The following is an 18854-nucleotide window of genomic DNA, read 5'->3' as shown; positions in this document are numbered from 1 at the left end:
CTTCCCAGAAGTTCTTCTTTAAACCAACTGGACTAATCCTTCTTCTTTCCCATCAAATTGTGGTCTAACGTGGCTGTGAAGCGGGTAAATGATTCTCTCTCTAGCCCTGCATGATCACATTATAGTGAGGAGCACTCGGTAACATCTGGAAACATCTGAACACCACATTCAGAGAAAGGGCTAGCAGTGCAAAGCCTTGTTAGGAATTCAGATTTGGGACAGATATTAGAGCATATTTTATTTTGAAAGACATCCTTTCTCCAGTGGGATGCCCTGCACTTGTGGTGCTTGAACGTTCAGGTGTTTTTACTGGCTCTGTATGGGCCAAGATGTTCTCCTTGCCTGGAACCCTACCGTCCCGTGGCACAGTACCAGAGCTGTACAACTGGCTGAGAAGGCAGAGTGTCCTCTGGGCTGTGGTGAACTACCGCAGGCAGAATCTAACCCAAGCAGGAAATTCCTAATATTTGGGTTACTACGGAATAGCCGGGTTTGAAGTTGAGGCCCTAACTGCCGTGCACGATGAGAAAGGCACTGAATCTCAAGCTGGGATCTTCCTCTCACTGGTGCCAAGGCACGGGGACCAAGGATTTGCATAGTCATTCCCAATTTGTAACAGTATACTAAAGAGGAAGACTCGTATCCATCCAAGAATGATGTTGCCTTGCCAGTATCTGCAGGAAAACTCTGGCACACAGGGTACACTTCAAATAGTGTAGCGGAGCAGGTCGAGCAGTATCGTGTTTCCGGCTCAAACTAATGATGGCTGAGTAACGACCTCCCCTTGGCAGCCGCGGCAGTCGTACTCACCAGCCCATCCTGCAGCAGCTTGCTGTGGCAACACACAGTAGGTGTGTGGCGGAGCGCCATCCATATGCTCAAGAAAAGGTGTGCAACTGATGCAGCATTTCAGGCAGGGAGCAGAAATGCAGAGCGGAGCAGTGCACAGTTCAGAGCTGCCCATCGTGGCGCCTGCTCCAAGGCCAGCATGAGCCCGTGGGAGTCTCAGGCCAGAAGCCAAGATTTGGTTCCACTCCCAGAAAAGTCAACGAAACCCATTTGAAGTGGAACGATTTCGTCCTGTACTGCATGCTGAGTGACTTGCCAACATTACTATTAATAGCATGGGTTTATCCCAGGTACAAGCTAATGGAGCGCAGAGCTACAGCATTTCTGCATAGCTGCTTAGTGGAGCCCTGGACTAAAAGATGCTGAATCTGTCATATGTGGGCAGGATCTCACTTGGCTTCAGAGTCTGACTGCCTTTAGGAACTGCATAAACGTTTTTCTATTTAATAAATCCCGTCCCATGGTGCCATTCTCAACATCAGCTAATCACCATCCCACGCTGAAAGAAGAAAAGCCCTGTCTAAAACAAAGTGGCAGCTAAAATTTGGTGACCTTGTCAAGGACTTCAGGACCTGAGTTGTCACTAGTGTCTTTTATGTGGGAAGTGTTAAGATAGCACGGTGCTGAAAAATGACACAAGCTAGAAAAATGGGCAGGAGGCACTATGTGTTGGGAATGTTAAACATCGCAGTGTGTGGTTCTGACGGTGCAGGATTTCTTTTCCCTGTCCCCTTCCCTTAAAATAGTTTTTCTTAAACCACAAAACTTTGCCTTTCTTTTCTGCCTCACAGACAAGCAGAGCAAATACAGAAATAATCTCCAGAGATGTTCTGCAGATATTTTTGCTTCTTCAGTTTGTGTCTTTTCCTTCCAACCCAAAGGTAAGCGGAGCGTTGGTTTTGTTTTACAGGGAACATCTGAATTCTGTTTCATATAAATAATGTGGGTCAAAAGGAAACTATGCTTCCCAATCATCCAGCCCATCCAAAGAAAGCTGGGTGCAGTAAGGGATGTGGCATAGAAGAGAGCAACCTGCACAGGTCCCCAAAACACAGTATGTACATTAACAGCACAACCCCTTATTTCCTGTTCAGGACCAGAATAGTTTGCAGTCCCCCACAGGACTCCCAGCTGTGTTATCACCATCCCTGGAACGACAAGTCCTAAATTTCTTGAATGGTTTGTGTTTATGCTGTGCAATAACTGGTTCAGTTCTGCTGCAAGGTCCTTTTTGGTCTAAAACCTGCAGCAAAGCTCCAAGGACTACTAACCCAGCTTTAAGGGGAACAGAAGAAAAAAATTCGTCAGAGCTTTGAGTAACTACATTGCTAAGTTTCTTACTGCATAGACCAGTGGTCCCGAGACTCTGGGGAGGGGCAGAGGTACTGCCTTCCACCTCCTTCAGCCCTTCACAAAGCAATGACAAACTCTCAACGATGCACTCATTTACATTTTCATCAAGTGAGCACATGACCACACAGGGACACTGCACCATAACACTTACCTTTTACAGTCCAAAACCCCTGTCTCTCTAGCTGTCTATACGATGGCACAGATCTGCGAGCCTCATAACATCAGGTACTAGCTTTATTGTCCATCCACAAAACATTAATCTTGATGTTGTAAATCAGAGTTGAACCCTCTGTATGCACAGCAGCTAGGAGCGGTTCAGCCCGCAAAGCTTTGTTGGTGTCTGTGAAATGCTCAGTGCTTTACCTTTCCCTTTCCCACGTACTCGAGGTTTTACTCCCGACAGTAGCTGTAGGGACGCAGCCTGACGCTAACATATGAGGATGAAAGCTTCTTTAGGGGACTGGTGACTGGGGAGGAGGAGCTGTTGGTCAGTAAGGTTTGTCTCAGCCTGTCATAAGCAGGAGGAAAAAGAAATGCGTGTTCTTTATATAGACTGTATGAGGAGAAGTGGGAAGGGGGAGACTGCGGGTTATTACTAAGACCTGTGATATATAGACCTTGCTTGATTTGTCTGGGTCATTTTAAGAACGTCCTTAAGCTACCATGTGTGCAAACCTGTAGCTATCAGCTGAGGTAATTTGCCGTTTTCCCACCTCTTCAAGATGCCAATTATTCATCCACGATAAGCAATGTGAGCAAGTGCTCGTGATTTCAATGATCTACTTATTTTTAATAAGCATTTTATGCAGTTTGTTTGCTTGTTTAAGCACAAGCTGGAAACACAGCTGCAGCTGCACACCAGATGTGCCCAGCACACCCGGCCACACGTAACAGTATGTATTTGTGTCCCCAGGAGGTGCTCCCTGGGTCACATATCCGACTTGCATGGCAGCGACGCAACATCCCTCCCTGGATTTGAGAACCTCACCATGGGATACAACAAATACCTCAGGCCCTACTTTGGTGGTATGTTGGCTCCATGCATTTGACAGTTTGAAGAACAGTCTGTAAGCCTTGTGGGGAGGGGAGAGCATGCTTTAAGCTTTCTTTAGGATGCCCCGATTTAAAAAGTTGTGTTCCTTTGAAATTAGCTAGTAGCCAAGGCTGCCCTCCTTTCTGTGCATCCACTGTTGTCTTGAATAGATTGTGCGTGCACATGTGGGGCATGAGAGCATGTCCATCTATGAGGTTAAGAATAGGGAATTTATACACTTCAATACCTCTGTGAAAGACCTGACAGAGTAACTAAATTCTGCTCTAATTGTATGTGCTTTTGTTTAGAATCTGACCCTTGCGATTTTCTGCTTTATTTTTGTTCACGTATTTAGTAGATTGCAGCTACAGAGGAATAAAGCCATTCTCCTTGCCAGAAATGCTGACTTTTGACACATGCTTTCACTTCACACTGAGACACAAACTAAAGCTGCTTTAAACCCTTGTGAAACTCTAGGCAGTAGGGAGCACCTGAAGGACAGTCAGGTACTTAGGAACCTACCTGAGGCTATTGTCCAATTTGGGTGTCAGGTCTCCCACCTTCAGGCGAGTGCTGTAACCACTCAGAGGAAAAGGGTTTCTCGAAATGACATTCAGCACCTGAAAAATATTGATGAAAGTTTAAAAAAACAGCTATGAAAATTTTTATCAGTTTTGCTTTTCTGCCAGAACCCATTAATGAAACTACGCTCAACAGAAAAATTCCCCATCAGCTTTCACCAGGACTTGGACGTTTCCCATTGTAGCTCCTGCAGACTGACCACCTGCTACTGGCAGCTTTGAGCTTCTTCCTTTTTCTGACCATGGTGATAAATTTCTGGGACAATGCAGAATTTACCAGCTTGTTATGCCTAGAATGTCTGCTCTCTTGCAGGAATAGAAAAGCTCCTCTAGATCCTGCCGTATCAGTGAACAGATGCTTCTGAATTACGTAACGGAGATTAACTGCATCTACACCAGCCTACGCCTACCGGAGCCATAAATGTTAAACAAAAATGGTCAGGGCTCTGGTTTGACCTCCTCCAGAGGCCCTGAGGCCTCACAGACCTACCCTCTGGTCGTTAATTTGAGTGGGCTTCAAGTGTCTACATATCTAAAAACAAGATGGAGGATGTGCATGACAGCTAATGTCAAAAAATACACATCTTTGAAATATATTTTGGAACAGTTTAAAACAAGTAAACAAACAAAAAACCCAAAACCACCTGGAAGGAGATTTAGAAACTGTGTCCCTTGGACTTTCCTAAATGTGATTTAGATGATGAAAATGAGTTTCAGCAAGTCCCACGAGGAAAGGCATTGCTGTGCTGTCACCTAGGCAGACAGCGCTGTCTCGGAAAGCGCCCAGCCCTGCTCAGAGCCCCACATTCATACTGGGGATTAGACGAACCAGGTACAGCCTAAGGGAAAGCTGGTGCCTTTCTGCTCGCGTACCAAGGACCCTCCTCCGAGCCGGGCCTGGCGAGCCCTCGCCAGCCCCCCGCTCTGGCATTTCTGGGGGGGAGCTGCCCTCTTGCGGTGGATTTTCAGAGTTAGCGTTAGAACATGGGGGACTTCCGAGATTCAGGACTTGAATGCTGAAAATCTGCTTGTAAATAGAACAGTAATAGACTAAATAAAAAGAGGCAAAGGCTGCTGCACTTCTGGTTTGTAACCCAGCGCACGGACTCAGGAATCACTGAATTTCTCTCTTAGTTTCTCCTCTCTGAGAAACAGGGATGCCGACTGCTACCTGCTTGCGGGGAGTCCTCCAAGAGCTGTGTGTGAGAACTACTTTGTACAAAGCTTACCGTTCTTGCCACTGTGCGGGTGTTGTCGACTGGGTAACAAGGGATAAACTGGCCCTGGCTGCCTGCCCGTCGGCAAATGCCACTGAAATGCTGCTTATCTGAACTGCTGATCTTCATAGCTAGTGCTGATGGGTATTTGCTCTCTGCTACAATGACCAAACACAGAACTCCAGCTCCCTAACAGTGAAAACTTTATTTTGGATCATGATGTCATTTGTGAGTCTAATGCTCCGTCTAACCCTTTAGGCTTCTGCGGTCTTAGAGATAGCGTTGTGTGCACGGGGCGCTGCGAGCAGTGCCCACGCTGCACAGCATCCTGAGCGGTTTTATTGTGCCTTTCACTCTTCCTTTCTCTCTGCTTAAGCTTTTCTTTCCCTCCACAGGAGAACCTGTTCAAATTGCAATGAGTCTGGACATTGCAAGTATTTCTAGTATATCTGAGAGCGACATGGTAAGTGAAAGAATTTTTATTTTATAAGAGTAGGATCTGCCTGAGAGACCTGTCATATATTCCTGTGTGTTCAGCACAGAAACCAACTTGTCATATTCAAGCTGCTTTGCTTTTCTGTGTCTGTTGACCGCTTTCAGAGGTGTGATGAGAACAGGGCTCATTTATGACTGCAGACTATGTAGGTGCCACAGTCATGTGGGCTTGTAAGTAAATAGAGATGGCTCCAAAGGTCCTACTGGTCAAAAACTCGGCTCCTCCTGGAAATCAGGCCCCTTTGAAATGGAAAAAATCCATCTTGTGTGGCGTTTTCCCTCCCTTACCTTTCCTCTGCGTAGGTTAGGGGTGGCCTCTGTTGGATGTGCTGGTGCTGACTGAAGACACAGACAGGGTTTCTTCTCAAGGAGGAAAAATGAGGTTTTGAGCTGTGACACAGTCTGAGGCTCAAAGGACTGGTCATCCCAAGGAAAAAAAAAAAAAAAACACTTTTCAAATATACAGAGAACATCTTCCCACCACTGATGAGTCTGGTTCCTTCCACTTCTGATAGCAGCTGGATTTCAAACACCGATCGCTGAAAACTCCTGTTTCAGGTTGACCAAAACTATGCGCAGCTTGGGTAAATTCAGCAAATAGTTTCAGTCCAAACAGTCAGAAGTTCAGTCAGGAACAATTTCAACACTTAATTTCAGCATTTTCAAGAACACCACTGACTTTTTTTTTCTCTCCCCCCAACAGATTAAACGAGTTCACTAAATAAAATTTTGTAACTTTGATAAAGCTATTCATTTTGGGGAAGGGGCAGAACCAACAAAATCAATTATTCACATACCTCTAACTTAATTAAAGGGCCTTGTAAAATAGCTCCTGTTCTGGAGTTTTTCTTCTTCATGGTCCATCTAAATTGCTCTGACCACAAGGAAAACATTGCAGAGGCTTACTCTGTGCCTCCATAAAAGCTGGAAATCAGCTAGGATTCTTCACTTCACTATTATAATTCCCTGTATTGAGAGCCGTATCAGTGCATTATTTGACATGTTTTTTCCTCTGTCCCAGGCTGAGAGTAAAATTTTAGAAGTTGCAAAAGCTAACGCTGATACCTGATACTTACTTAGACCTTTTCTCTTAAAGCATTTTACAAATTATAGATCGAATGAAACAGAACTGCTTCATCCTCCACAGACAGGCAGCGTATCTGTGCTAAAACATAGCGACTTCACGCTGTTAACACAATCGCCAGTATCAGTCTGTCTGAGAGAGAGATGTTTTGAAAATAAAAGGCATTACTGGTTGCATTTACGTCGTCTATAAGGAAGGAAGTGAAATAGTACAACAGTGCCCTGTGTCTGTCCAGAAGGCTCAGTAAAGAATTCTCTTTAGAGCTGAGTACTGCTTATTCTTTTATGATGGGGCACTGTGAAAATACTCCAGTCACTGCAGGTCGATTTTGGCAGGCTAAGCTCAAGGTAATCCTAGTGTCCTTAGATTCAAAACTCCTATTAAAAAAGATGCTACAAGTTGTGTTTTTTCATTTGTGTGGGGTTTTTTTTAAGACCTCCGTGAAATAACAGGTTGGATTTGCTTACCTTTTTTCTCCGAAGTGCCGATGTCTCTTTCACAATCACGTTTATAGTACATGTGTAATTTTCCAACTCTAGACAATGACTGATTTTTAATGTCAGTGACTTGCTGAGTGGCCTCAAGTGTGCACTTCCCATCTGTTTTCCTACCTGCAAAATGGACACAAAAATATCAATTACAATAATTGCTCATTTAAAAAAAAAAAGTACTATGAATATAATCTTTAGTCCTCAAACACTACACCGTAGAGTGTAAGTATATGAGAAATGAAATACAGTAAATAAAACTATGATGAAAATCTATCAGATTTACTGCATGCATCTGAAGCTGAGCTTTGATAGGTTGAACAAATGTGTGTTCTGCCTCTTGTCACACATGGCATCACCTACACAGCACAGCTGTGGGTTTCTGGACACGCATCCTCACGGGTTTTCCTCTCTTTCCCAGGATTACACAGCTACTATATATTTGCGGCAGCGCTGGACAGATCCCCGGTTGGTCTTTCATGGCAACAAGAGCTTCACATTAGATGCTCGTCTAGTGGAATTGCTCTGGGTACCAGACACGTACATTGTGGAGTCGAAAAGGTCCTTCTTGCATGACGTCACTGTGGGGAACCGCCTCATAAGATTGTTCTCTAATGGCACTATCTTGTATGCCTTAAGGTAAATCAACCTTTGGCTTTGCTGCTGCTGCTGCTTCAGAATAGGTTTCCAGAATTATTCTGGACAGGAGCAGATACCAACTGCCACGGGTAATGAGTCTGGGGTCAACAAGCCAACTGTGACCATACTCTTCTGATCCATTACCCCCTGTTCTGGCCACCTGGAAATGCCAGTCAAGGATCAGGATTCCCCATCATGGTATGTGCTGTGTCCTGAGCACAGCGCCTGCTCAGAAAGCTCTCGAGTTTAGGTGTTACCCAGGACAAGTCGAGTCGAGTCAGATGGAGGCAGGGGAGGAATGGCGGGAGGGCATCATAACAGTAAAAGTTTAACAGACAGTGGGAAACTATTTGCTTATCCAGTGCCATGTAGCCGTGATTTCTGCTTTTTAGCAAGAAGCGTATTTGTACGTGTACTGCAGAAACGTGCACTGTAATTGTGTTAGCAGTTCATACAGCGTTATCTCTTCGCAGCTCACAGTAACTGTGTCCCAGTTACTTTAACTGCAGAGTGAAGCTGCAAAGTAAAACTCATTTACCCTCCACATCAGAGCAAGCCAGAGTATGTGTGCAGTTAGTTACTGTGCCTCAGGTGACAAGTGGTGACTTCCTCAGATGTGCAAACTGTAGCACTGGAAAACGTGTGAACCTACACTAAATCTCCCACCACAGCAAAGCAAAATTCCTCCTTCGGTTACGTTTTCGTCAGTGTGGCTGCAAAGAGCGTATCTTCTTAAGGAGGGTTCTCTCTGATTATATCAGTCCATTCATTTCATAGGTCAAAATTATCTAAATGACAGAGCAGGGTCTTTGCGGTCTAGTTTGCTATGAAAAACAGGTATTTAATTGCGTGCTTTTATCGCAGCTTTCGGAGTTCTTTCTCTTCCTACAGAATCACTACTACTGTTGCTTGTAACATGGACCTGTCAAAATATCCCATGGACACACAAACATGCAGACTGCAGCTAGAAAGCTGTAAGTAGAACATTCTAGAAAAAAGTGATTTTACTTTAAGTTTGTTTATTCATATGTAATGACGCATCTTGAATATTTGGATTCATCACAGTGGCTTTCTGGAGTAGACTTTTATTCCTGCAAATACTAATGTCCAAAAGAAAATAACTTTGTTTCATCATTCTTCAAATGCTTGTGTTGTAATCCACAGTTTAGAGGATTCCTGTCACTGTGCAATTTATATAAGAAGAGTGGTAATAAATAAAATTTTTATTAAAGTGTAGATAGTTCAATTTTGCACAGAAAGGATGAAGTAATAACAGCTGGTTTTCCAAATTCAGTCCCTTTTGCACATGCAGCTTCTTCAAAACTAACTTGTGGGGTAAGTGCATGGGATGGAGTACAGCAAGGAACAACTGTTCACATTTTTAGGTATCTACCACCCGTTGCACCTTCCAAACCTCCACTGTAACAAGACAGTGTGAAGGGTGGTTCTTACTAGAATACGAGTTGAACGTGCTTCTCAAACTCATGAACTGAAACTAAGGCCAAACCCAACTTTGTGGTATATGCTTCTCCATGAGGGCTGTCTGTTACAGTGATGCAGATGATGGGAACCTCATCAACAGGAGGAGTCTCAGCCTTGGAAGTCTCAAGAAAAGGAACAATCAGTCAGTTCTGCTCTCAATTAAACGAAAAGCTTGTCCATAGCAGAGCTGGCTGGGAAAGACTCCAGGAAAATTTAGGACACTACAGGGCTTTTACCCAGGAGCTCAGCAAGAGCAGTGCCGCTGTTCTGTACCTGTGAAGCTCCACAAGAGGCAAGCAACCATCTCCCACTTCATGTCACAAAAAGAAACATCTAAAATCTCAATACTGAAAAGACCAGATTTTAACTTCTGGGGTTGCAGCATGAAGCACCTAGGGAAGCACATATTATTTTCACATTAAAATCGTATTAGTTCACCATGGTTAACTTTATTACAAAGAATAGCTCCTGAAATAATAATGATTCGCCTCTTCTGCTAAAGCATAGCTTGTTTGGGCCTGTTTTAAAAGTGATTGGGTCCTACATCATGCTCAGTTGCTGTATAATTCCAATGAAATTACACGCACATTGCCCACTGGAGATTTCATTAGGATAAGTGCCCAGAAATAACGCTATTTAAATATACGCCAGATGAATTAACAACAATCTATCATTTATTATAAAATTTTCCTGAATAACCACAATTTATAAAACTGCTTAGAAACTTTGAAAAGTCACATGCTTAGGATTCTACGCAGGGATTCATACCCTGGACACCTAATTTAGTTCATCACACTCAAACTCTGGTAATTTGTGTCTAATAAGAAAACACAATTAGATAAAAATAGAGCTGCAACTGCATCTTATTCCTTCTACCAAGACGAACAGGTTATTATCAGAATCAAAGCATCCCTACTCATTTTCTCAAAGAAGGGCACTTAATAAAAGAATCAAATTAATGAGACTGATGGGCTTGCTTCCTAAATTAAGTGAAATTTTTGAAGCAAATGGCAGGCTGGTGACTCGGTACAAGCTTTATCGCTCAGACTGAGGTATCCCTCAGTCCAACCCGAGGTCATGTTATGCCGTCATTTACATTCCTGGAGGCAATTACTCAGCCGGCATACATGGAGTTTACTGATAACCTAAATGTCGGATGCATTTGTCCTCAGTAACTTAAAGCCTTTGGGGATAGGAGGAACAATTTGTAGAAAAAGCTGTTTTATGAGCAAGTTTTCTGGACAATGCATACCCAGTCAGAAGAGCCTGGCTCATAACCACATAGCAGTCTCAGCTCCAAGCTCTTGACTAACTGAAAACGCCTTTTCTGGTGTTTTTAAGGACTTGAGTAGATGATTCAGTGAAATGTGCTTCTGCTACCTGGTAAGGGGCTCAAATGGGGTCTGTATTCTCTTTTTTTAACCACTGCATTTCTCCTGCTCTCCTCTCGTGACTGAAGAGACTATGTTCGAGGGTTGATCGCTGCAGTGGTTTTATCCTGCTGCACGTAACCAAACTGCGGATGACAGGAATATATAGAAATACCCAATGTAAATGATTGAAATAAGTTCTCGGCAGCCTTGCATGTTATGCATCATCCACAGTGGCCTGTGTTCCTGTTGAAATCTGAACCAGCAGACTGAAAGTACAGCAGTGAAAGAACAGCCAACGTCCAGCCATAGCCTGACACCGTTGAGAGGGTCTTTGTCTAGCCTACAATGCCTGGATCGTGTTTCTGTTCCCACCCAGGAGGCAGGGCAATAGCTGGGCTTTTTACTGGCTAAACCACAGTAATATGGGTCTTTATGTTCTCCTTAGGGGGATATGATGAAAACGATGTCATCTTCACGTGGTTGAGAGGAAATGACTCTGTCCATGGGATAGAAAAGTTGCGGCTTTCTCAGTACACAGTGGAACGTTACTATACCCTGGTCTCGAAGTCACAGCAGGAAACAGGTAAATCAGTGAAAGAGAAAAGCAAGAAAAGCTCTCAAGTATTTCCCCTCCCACCTCCCTTCCCTTCTATGGGCCAGTATCTTTTGACTCAAGCCTGAACCAGCGAAGTCTTTAGCAAATCTTCATCTCACAAAAAGAGATAGACAGAAAGATGGTGAAATCCAATTAGTTGCAATCAGGATATTCTGTAAGATGGAAATCCACGGGAAGATGGGGGTTTTAATACACTACATTCACTCGATAGATTTTCAATTTTATTTTTGTTTTTAAATTCTCCACTTCTTTCCTTCTCCACACATACCTGAAGAAACTCTCTCCCTTCCTCCCAGGTGCGCAGACTATAAATACTGCAGAGCACCACGTTTACAGTAACTGGGAGTAAAATTAACTTTTAAAATACACTTTTGTTTGTAAATTAAAATTCTATCATGATGGAATAAGATCTCTTTGTACATCAGAATTCAATGTCTTTTTCATTATCAGTGTAAATACTCTTCTCTCCAATCACAGACACTATGAAAGGAGGCAAAACTTCCTTAGAATGACCAGGTTTTAAAAGTAACAATGTTTTGTTGTTTACTGTAGTGTACACAGCCCATGAACAACATGGGGTTTGTTTCTACGTTTCAAAGGCAACTATTGTTTAAACAGCAGAAATATCTCCTGAAAATACTAGCAATCCAGCCCCAGAACCCTTACGCCAGTGTTACGACAAATTGATTTTAAAAAATTGACTGAATTTTTTTGAGCACAAAAAGACACAGTTATCAAAGATCACTAATTACTAATGAATACAGGGGGTCTAATTCCCTGTGATGATAAGATATTGGGATGCTTTGGGACATGAGCCAGAGCCTGCTGAAATCCAGAGAAAAATCTTGTGTTTATTTCTCAGCCATCAGACAAGACTGAACTTGGCAATGCCCCTTCAAAGCCATTATTGGGAAAAATGTGGTGTGCTGAGTATGAGAGAATAGATGAAAGCATCAGCCCTTCTCTACTCTGAGTTAAGACACTGGTATAAAATGTTTCCGCCGTGGATTAAGTTCAGGAGCCCCTTTGCAAGCCACACGTTGTTTTAGATGTCTCTTGTCCAGCAGTGCTGTGTGCACATGTCCTCTCGTCTAGGATATGTTAGATAAGTAAGACCTCTGAGGCAAGAAGTCAAGCTTGTGTAAGTAATGCATCTCCCACGATTTCAGTGCAGCTCTGCTGATGTACATCAGCTGAAGGGCTGGTGCTGGGCTCTCCCAATTTCAGTTCAAGTGTCCTTGGGAATCTCTGGTTCACTGTGTTTCTTCCTTTCGTGAACAGGCAGTTACCCACAACTGATACTGCAGTTTGAGCTGAGGAGAAATGTCCTTTACTTCATTTTGGAGACCTATGTGCCCTCCACTCTGCTCGTCATGTTGTCCTGGGTTTCTTTCTGGATCACACTGGATTCAGTGCCTGCAAGAACCTGCATTGGTGAGTTATTGCCTGAGGAAGGGAGAAGATTTAAGCACACAGGGGAGCCTCCAAGGGCTGGGTAGACAGCAGTTTTCTTGAGCGCTCTGCTCAGTGATAAACGGTCTGCTCACGTTCTGCTTTCACTTGTGGCAGAACTGGGTTAGCAGTATGAAGCGTGGAAGATATGCTGTGGCTGGCACACTTGCCCACCTGCAGAGCTGAGTATGGCCAAGGCTCCCAGTAGATTCACAGCAGAGTAGAAGACAGAGCACGCGTTCTTTGTGATGTGTTTTGGAGGGGGCAGGGAGGGTGGGATTTTTTTACTGAAAGTAAGAAAAATAAAAGAGCCAAGTGCCTATTGGAGCCAAGCTGTCGAAGGCAGGGAGAGCCTGTGTGAAGCTAGTAGCTAACACTACAAAAGCATTTCAGTTGATGGATGATTTGGATTTGGTAAGAAGTGATGTGCTCTACCTGGCTAGCAACAGAGAGTGACAACATGTGCAGGAGAGGCCAAGCCTTTTCCAAAGTGTCCACAAGAGAAGGTCTTTCCTTTTCTGCTTTCCAAGGAGTAACAACGGTGCTTTCCATGACAACTCTGATGATCGGCTCACGAAGTTCACTTTCGAAAACCAACTGTTTCATTAAGGCCATTGATGTTTACCTCGGCATCTGCTTCAGCTTCATCTTTGGTGCCCTTGTGGAATATGCAGTGGCTCACTACAGCTCATCACAAAAGTATGCAGCTAAAGCACCTCAAGAGGTAAAGCCTGATCTACCTTGATAAGCTTAGTTATCTTGGATCAACAATAATTAGTCCTCCATTAACTGAATACGACAAATGGTCTGCCTGTTATGGATTCAGTAACAATTGCTTCTCCTAGTTGTCACTAAATCTAAATTTTTGTGTGCAACAAACACATGGATAGCACCAGACCGCTGTGTCTCTGACAGACTTCTGCACGCCAGCCGAAAGAGCAGCAGCCTTAGCTGACAGTCATGTTAGATTCATAAGACCACATTCAGGAAAGCACTTTGGCCTACCACTAGAATCGGGTCTGTAGCCCTGAGCTGAGCTCATGTGAGAGCACGAAGCACCTCTGTTCATTTCAAAATGTAGCCAAAGAAGAGCCAGTATAACCTCTTCACTCTTCTATGGAATAACTCTGATTAGGACACTGATCTGGAAGGTAATTTCCTCTACCAGAGGAAAGCTGAACCCTTCTTCCTCCCTTCCCAGAAGACAGTACCAAACATCAGTCCCATAACGTTCTGTGGGGGTTGCAAGAGAGTGAATTGTTGAAAGCGCTCTGCTTTAGTGCGAGAAATTAAATAGTCAAGTATGATTATAGTCCAGTGGTCATCAGGGGTCCAAATCCTGTCAGAGGGAAAAGAGGTTTCCCACCTCAATGCTGAGTTCTCCAGCCATTAAGTTACTGTGTAGACGTGAAGAGATGGATGTCTTGTCAGAGATGGATGTTGGGTTGCTCAGTGACACAACAGTGAGACTTGCTCAAAGATCTCAAAATACCTCTAGAAATACAGTGGGGGAAACACAGGCATCTCTGGGACTTCAGGCACTCCGAAAAATAGGCAGCAGCTGAAAGGCATGTTTGAACATTGGGATGAACACATATAAAGCTGTGTTCTTTTATCTTTATCCTTATGGTCTCCTTATTGATTAAAGCACTTTTCCTCTGCAGGAGAAGACAAACCCTAAAACTAACTGTACACTCTTGTTTCCTAGGGGCCTGCAAATGAACTCACTAAAGAAATGGAAGAAGTCAACATCACTAACATCCTCAACAGCTCAAACACCAGCTATGAACGGAAAATCAGCTTTACAAGCATTGAGATTTCCAGCGATAACATTAACTGCAGTGACTTGACCATGAAAACTCATGAGAAAATCAAATGTGTCTTGAGAAACAAAATGCACAGGATTATTGGTTATTTCACAATTCAGAACCCCAGCAATGTAGACCACTATTCTAAATTGCTTTTCCCTTTGTTTTTCATGCTGGTCAATGTGTTTTATTGGGCTTATTACCTATATTTTTAGTAGAAATGAGCTGCTTCATTCTCCTACTTCAGCAGGAGAGGAACCTTGCCAATGGGCATCTAGGTATCTAACCTCAGTGAATCCAACGTGGACAAAATGTTCCTGAGGTACAGAGCAGAAGAGTGTGTGAGGTATGCAAGATGCAAAGCCTTGGTGCTTCAGCATTAGCAGCATTGACTCTGGACAACTGCTTGTTCAGCAGAGTGGCTGTGCTGGGCTCTTGTGCTCGTACCTGCTTTTCATTCCAGCATCCAGCCTCTCACCTGGCCGGAGATGGGTGTGTAGGACTGCACATGGCAGGCCACAGAGCATTACAGGTGACAAAGTTATCTTGGTAGTCTAAAGCAGGTCGGAACCTTCTAGTTTAGATCTCCAAGAGGATATAAGATTATAGCTGTTATTCTTTGTCTGCCAGAGATAACAGTAACAGAGCGACTGTGATTGCTGTCTCAATAGCTCCTCTGTTCAAGTAGGAGCACCCGAAGGCAGGAGTGTGCCATGCGCAGAGGAACAGCTCCCATGCACGGTGCTTCCTTGTCCCGGGGGTGATGCGGTGCCAGACCAGTGATTTTGGTGCTGCTGGCACTGGCACAGTGGTATGCCTCATTGCTTTTAATACCTGTCAGACTCACTGAGGTAATCCTCACTTGCTGAAGTTACCCATCCCTGAGACAGACGGAGGGCTTTTTCTTTGTAGAGCTGCATTTTTTCAGAGATTTGGGAACATGAAATATAAGCAGCAAAATTGTTTTGTAACCCATCTCTTATACTCTTCCTGTTGTGCTGCAGTTGAACAGATTCTACCACCTTCCATGTCTTCCTCACAAATTATTTTTCATCCTGGAGAATGCCTCCTTCAGCTTTCACTGCTGTAAGAAGCTCTTGTTTCTTGCCAGCCATATGCAAGAGTGGCCAATTTGTCATCCTCTCTTTTTACGTGGCTGTGCAGCAGTACTGCTGGGTGAAAAACCCATGCATGGGCTGAGGTACAATGATCTAAATCAGCCTTCCACTCTCTATTTTAGGCTGAAACAGTGTTATGTTTCTGCAGAAATTCAGATTCTAAGTGGGCTCTGGAAACTGCCAGTCAGCTTTGTTTATCCTGCAATCACCCGGACTGAGAGCTTTGTTTTAAAAATAAATTAAATATGTGGCACGCACACACTTACATTTGGGGACCAAATGCCATTTGGTACTATGTGGCTTAAGGCTACTGGAAGTCTTTATTTCCTGATTTTAAAATGAACGTTTTATGGCAGATTCCCTCCCCCCCCCTTTTTGGTCTATGCAACTTTCATAACTTTGAGGGCGTGCGTAATCCTGCAGTTATGTAGGCAAAACTGCAATTGCCTGCAGTGGCTACCATTCAGCAGGAGTTTTGGCTGAGTGAGGCCTCTCAGCATGTAGCTTATATTACAGTTTCACGCACGCAGTGTTTGCTTGGTGTAAGAGTCTCTTACTGGGGGTTCCTACAGAAGGTGGGCAAAGCATGCGAAACTATAGATTTTTTTACTTTAATAACTTTTTATTGAACCACTTTACCATACTATATTGTGAGGGATCTAAACCACATATTCATAAATCATAGCTTTTACAAAGAGCAGCACAGGAAGACAAAGGGGAACAGACTGACAATGGCAAGTGAATAAACACAAACTCCAATAATGAAATGTTGGCTTGTATATACTGGCATTTAAAGTCCATTCCATAAAATGTAATAAAGTGAATGTTTGTGATATGAACACAAACCCCCAGAGAGATCCTCTATTAAAAAAATCATTACCTTCTTTCTGTGTCAATTTCTTTCTTTAAAACCCAGCTAAAATGCCCTAATGTGTTCTACACCAGCCGCCAAATATTAATGTTAACAAAAGGAATTTCTTTGTACATTATAGTAGACTGCCACTCTCAAGGCTTGCTGTCATTAGATGCAGCTTTCATTACAACTTTGCTGCTTTAAAGTTGCTCGGGACTTGTTCTAAGTTATACCTCTGTGCAGTGAAATGTTTTTTATTGACCCAGCCTAGCGAACAGCATGTTGTCTTGAAAAGTGTCAGCTCTGTCTATTCTCAGTTATTGCTGATTTTAGTAACTTCAAGAAGGAAGGGAGGGACAGAAGGTAGTAGGGGAAGGAGGGTTTTTTTTTCTCTTCAGATACCTTATGAGAATATTCTTAAAGAGCTGTTGGCTTGGCCAGGGGAAACATCTTACTTCAGAAACTCTTAAAATCTAGAAAGTATGGACTCCTGCTTTATTTGCTCCTACATATAATTTTCTCTCTCACTGATGGACTTTGCCACTTTAATACACCTCACACATGATTGTCTCCCTGTAGCCCTGCTGTAACACAACATATTAACTCTGGCCTCAGTGGGGTGCATACAGAGTGGTCCTAAGGCCATTTCAGTGGTCAAACTGATGCTCAGCAAGGACCAGACATGGAAAGTAAGAGACAAAGTAAGCAAGCCACCTAGCCTCTATCCTACTGCAGGTACGTCAGGCATGTCAGAGGGACCAAAATTAATTTTTGCTAATACATCCTACAGCGAAGCAAGTCAGCTTAGCTGCACTGATGTCCTGGAGCAGCCTGGTGTTATTACTGGTGTTGCTGTCGTCCCACACGTGACGCTGGGCAGAGGGCAGTAACAGATGAGCATTGTGAGCCCAGATATGTTCTTCAGAGCAGTCAGGACAACGCACTGCACAATCCCAAGTCCTTCCTGTCTCTTTCAGGTGTTGTCTAACACAAGCTAGAAGCACCACTGAATTCAAGATGAGACTTTCATATCCTGATAGGTGTGGAGCACAGAGCAGCTTCCGTGTTACTGGTGTGCAAAGATAAGCCCCGATGTCTTGACAGACACCAACTGACAATCAGCCTTTCTCACAAAGGACTGGTATGTAACACATAAGCTGCAGGTGAGAACAAAGCCACAGGTAAGCACTGCACACAGCTCTGGTTTGCTTAAGGGTTCAGCCTTGCATAGGCTCTACAGGGAACAGGAGGGGTTTTGAGCAGCAGCCTACTCTGAAAGAGCCTCTAAGCTGATGGTTCCTGAGCTGGGAGCTGTTTCACCTCCCACCAACCGCATCTGCCCTATAGCTCTGAGGGAACATGGCATCATGAATCCAGACAAGCCACAGGACAGAGCTACCCCTAATGTTTACTATTCCACCACAGTGCCAGTTTGTTTGTGCTCTTGGCAGAACATGAATGTATGGAGGAAAAGACTGACTTGCTTTTTGAGATAGTTCTGCTTTGCAGTGATGCTCTGGTCTGCTGTAACCTTTCCTTCCATGTACTTCCTAAAGCTGCAGCTTCTGGAATCTTTGTCTCTTTTTAAGAACATTTGCACTTACTTTAAGCCTTTGTGGACAAGTGCTTGTGAATGTGTGTTAGCATAGGAAAGCATGATGGAGAGTGAACAGCAGACAGGCAACGCAGGTAACTTGAGGAGCTTTCAAGAGATGCAAATGCTTGTATCTGGTGCAACCCAGAGGAATATAAAGCCTCATAATAGGCTATGGAGAGTCACCCTAGCTAGCAGAGGGACCAAAAGCAGTCTAGCCACAGCAGCATAAAGCATTCTGGGGATTAATTTATCCAGTTTAAAATACGAAGGAGCTACACTATAGGGGAGAGCTAAAACAGGCTAACACAGCCTATTTGCAGCCCTCCTCTAGAGCTAATACATATATGTCTAAGGGCGTAGCAGTGAGTGATAGAGAAATACCACCTTTTAGTACATCCCAACATCCCCCTGCTTCCTTCTATGCCCCCACCCTTGTTTTTCCCAAACTCCTCTTGTGCCCACTTCACCCCAGCATAAGCAGGAGCTGGTCCTGCTGCAGCAGCCACCAGTCTGAGCTTGGAGAGTGTTATTTTTCATTTTCAGGAGGATGAAGGGTTCAGCTCAGGAATCCTGTGGTTTACATTACGATTTCCAAGAGGTATTTGTATATGCAAACACTACCATCTGCTGTAAGGAATACTTTGCATTTTTAAAAGGTTAATTTCATTTCAAACCTACTGATTGAATTGGTAGCAGAAACCACTCTCATTTGCTTACTGTATTTAGTGTCACAACATGCAGCCAGCCAGCAAGCCATGTCTTTACAAGGAAAGACTGTTTAGTGCTGGTAATTGGCATAGGCTTTCTCCAAATTCT

General features: G+C 43.7%; 1 protein-coding gene across 3 annotated transcripts; it reads left to right on the top strand.

The window, feature by feature from the left end:
* Positions 1-1674: 1674 nt before the first annotated feature.
* Positions 1675-14685, top strand: GABRP (gamma-aminobutyric acid type A receptor pi subunit). Of its 3 annotated transcripts, none has more exons than XM_019473842.1 (9): positions 1675-1730; positions 3119-3228; positions 5429-5496; positions 7522-7739; positions 8631-8713; positions 11040-11177; positions 12492-12644; positions 13193-13386; positions 14371-14685. In XM_019473842.1, the coding sequence occupies exons 1-9, from the start codon at positions 1675-1677 to the stop codon at positions 14683-14685; spliced, it is 1335 nt and encodes a 444-aa protein (XP_019329387.1). The 3 variants fall into 3 exon arrangements, with proteins under 3 accessions (XP_019329387.1, XP_009283962.1, XP_009283964.1); XM_009285687.1 differs by having other exon boundaries at positions 3116-3228; XM_009285689.1 differs by lacking the exon at positions 1675-1730 and having other exon boundaries at positions 3171-3228; positions 13193-13374.
* The last annotated feature ends 4169 nt before the right edge of the window (positions 14686-18854 follow it).

This window comes from Aptenodytes forsteri, unplaced genomic scaffold (assembly GCF_000699145.1).
Source record: "Aptenodytes forsteri isolate BGI_AS27 unplaced genomic scaffold, ASM69914v1 Scaffold54, whole genome shotgun sequence".
Classification (NCBI taxonomy): Eukaryota; Metazoa; Chordata; class Aves; order Sphenisciformes; family Spheniscidae; genus Aptenodytes; species Aptenodytes forsteri.
Note: the sequence above shows the minus strand (reverse complement) of the source record. Positions and strands in the feature narration are given on the sequence as shown.

What these genes read in the sequence shown, in the direction of transcription:
- GABRP (XM_009285687.1), top strand. Translation starts at nt 1,675, where the DNA reads ATGTTCTGCAGATATTTTTGCTTCTTCAGTTTGTGTCTTTTCCTTCCA. An exon ending in ACTATCTTGTATGCCTTAAG is followed by an intron (nt 7,740 to 8,630) that starts GTAAATCAACCT and finishes CTCTTCCTACAG; the next exon opens with AATCACTACTACTGTTGCTT. An exon ending in GCCTGCAAGAACCTGCATTG is followed by an intron (nt 12,645 to 13,192) that starts GTGAGTTATTGC and finishes CTGCTTTCCAAG; the next exon opens with GAGTAACAACGGTGCTTTCC.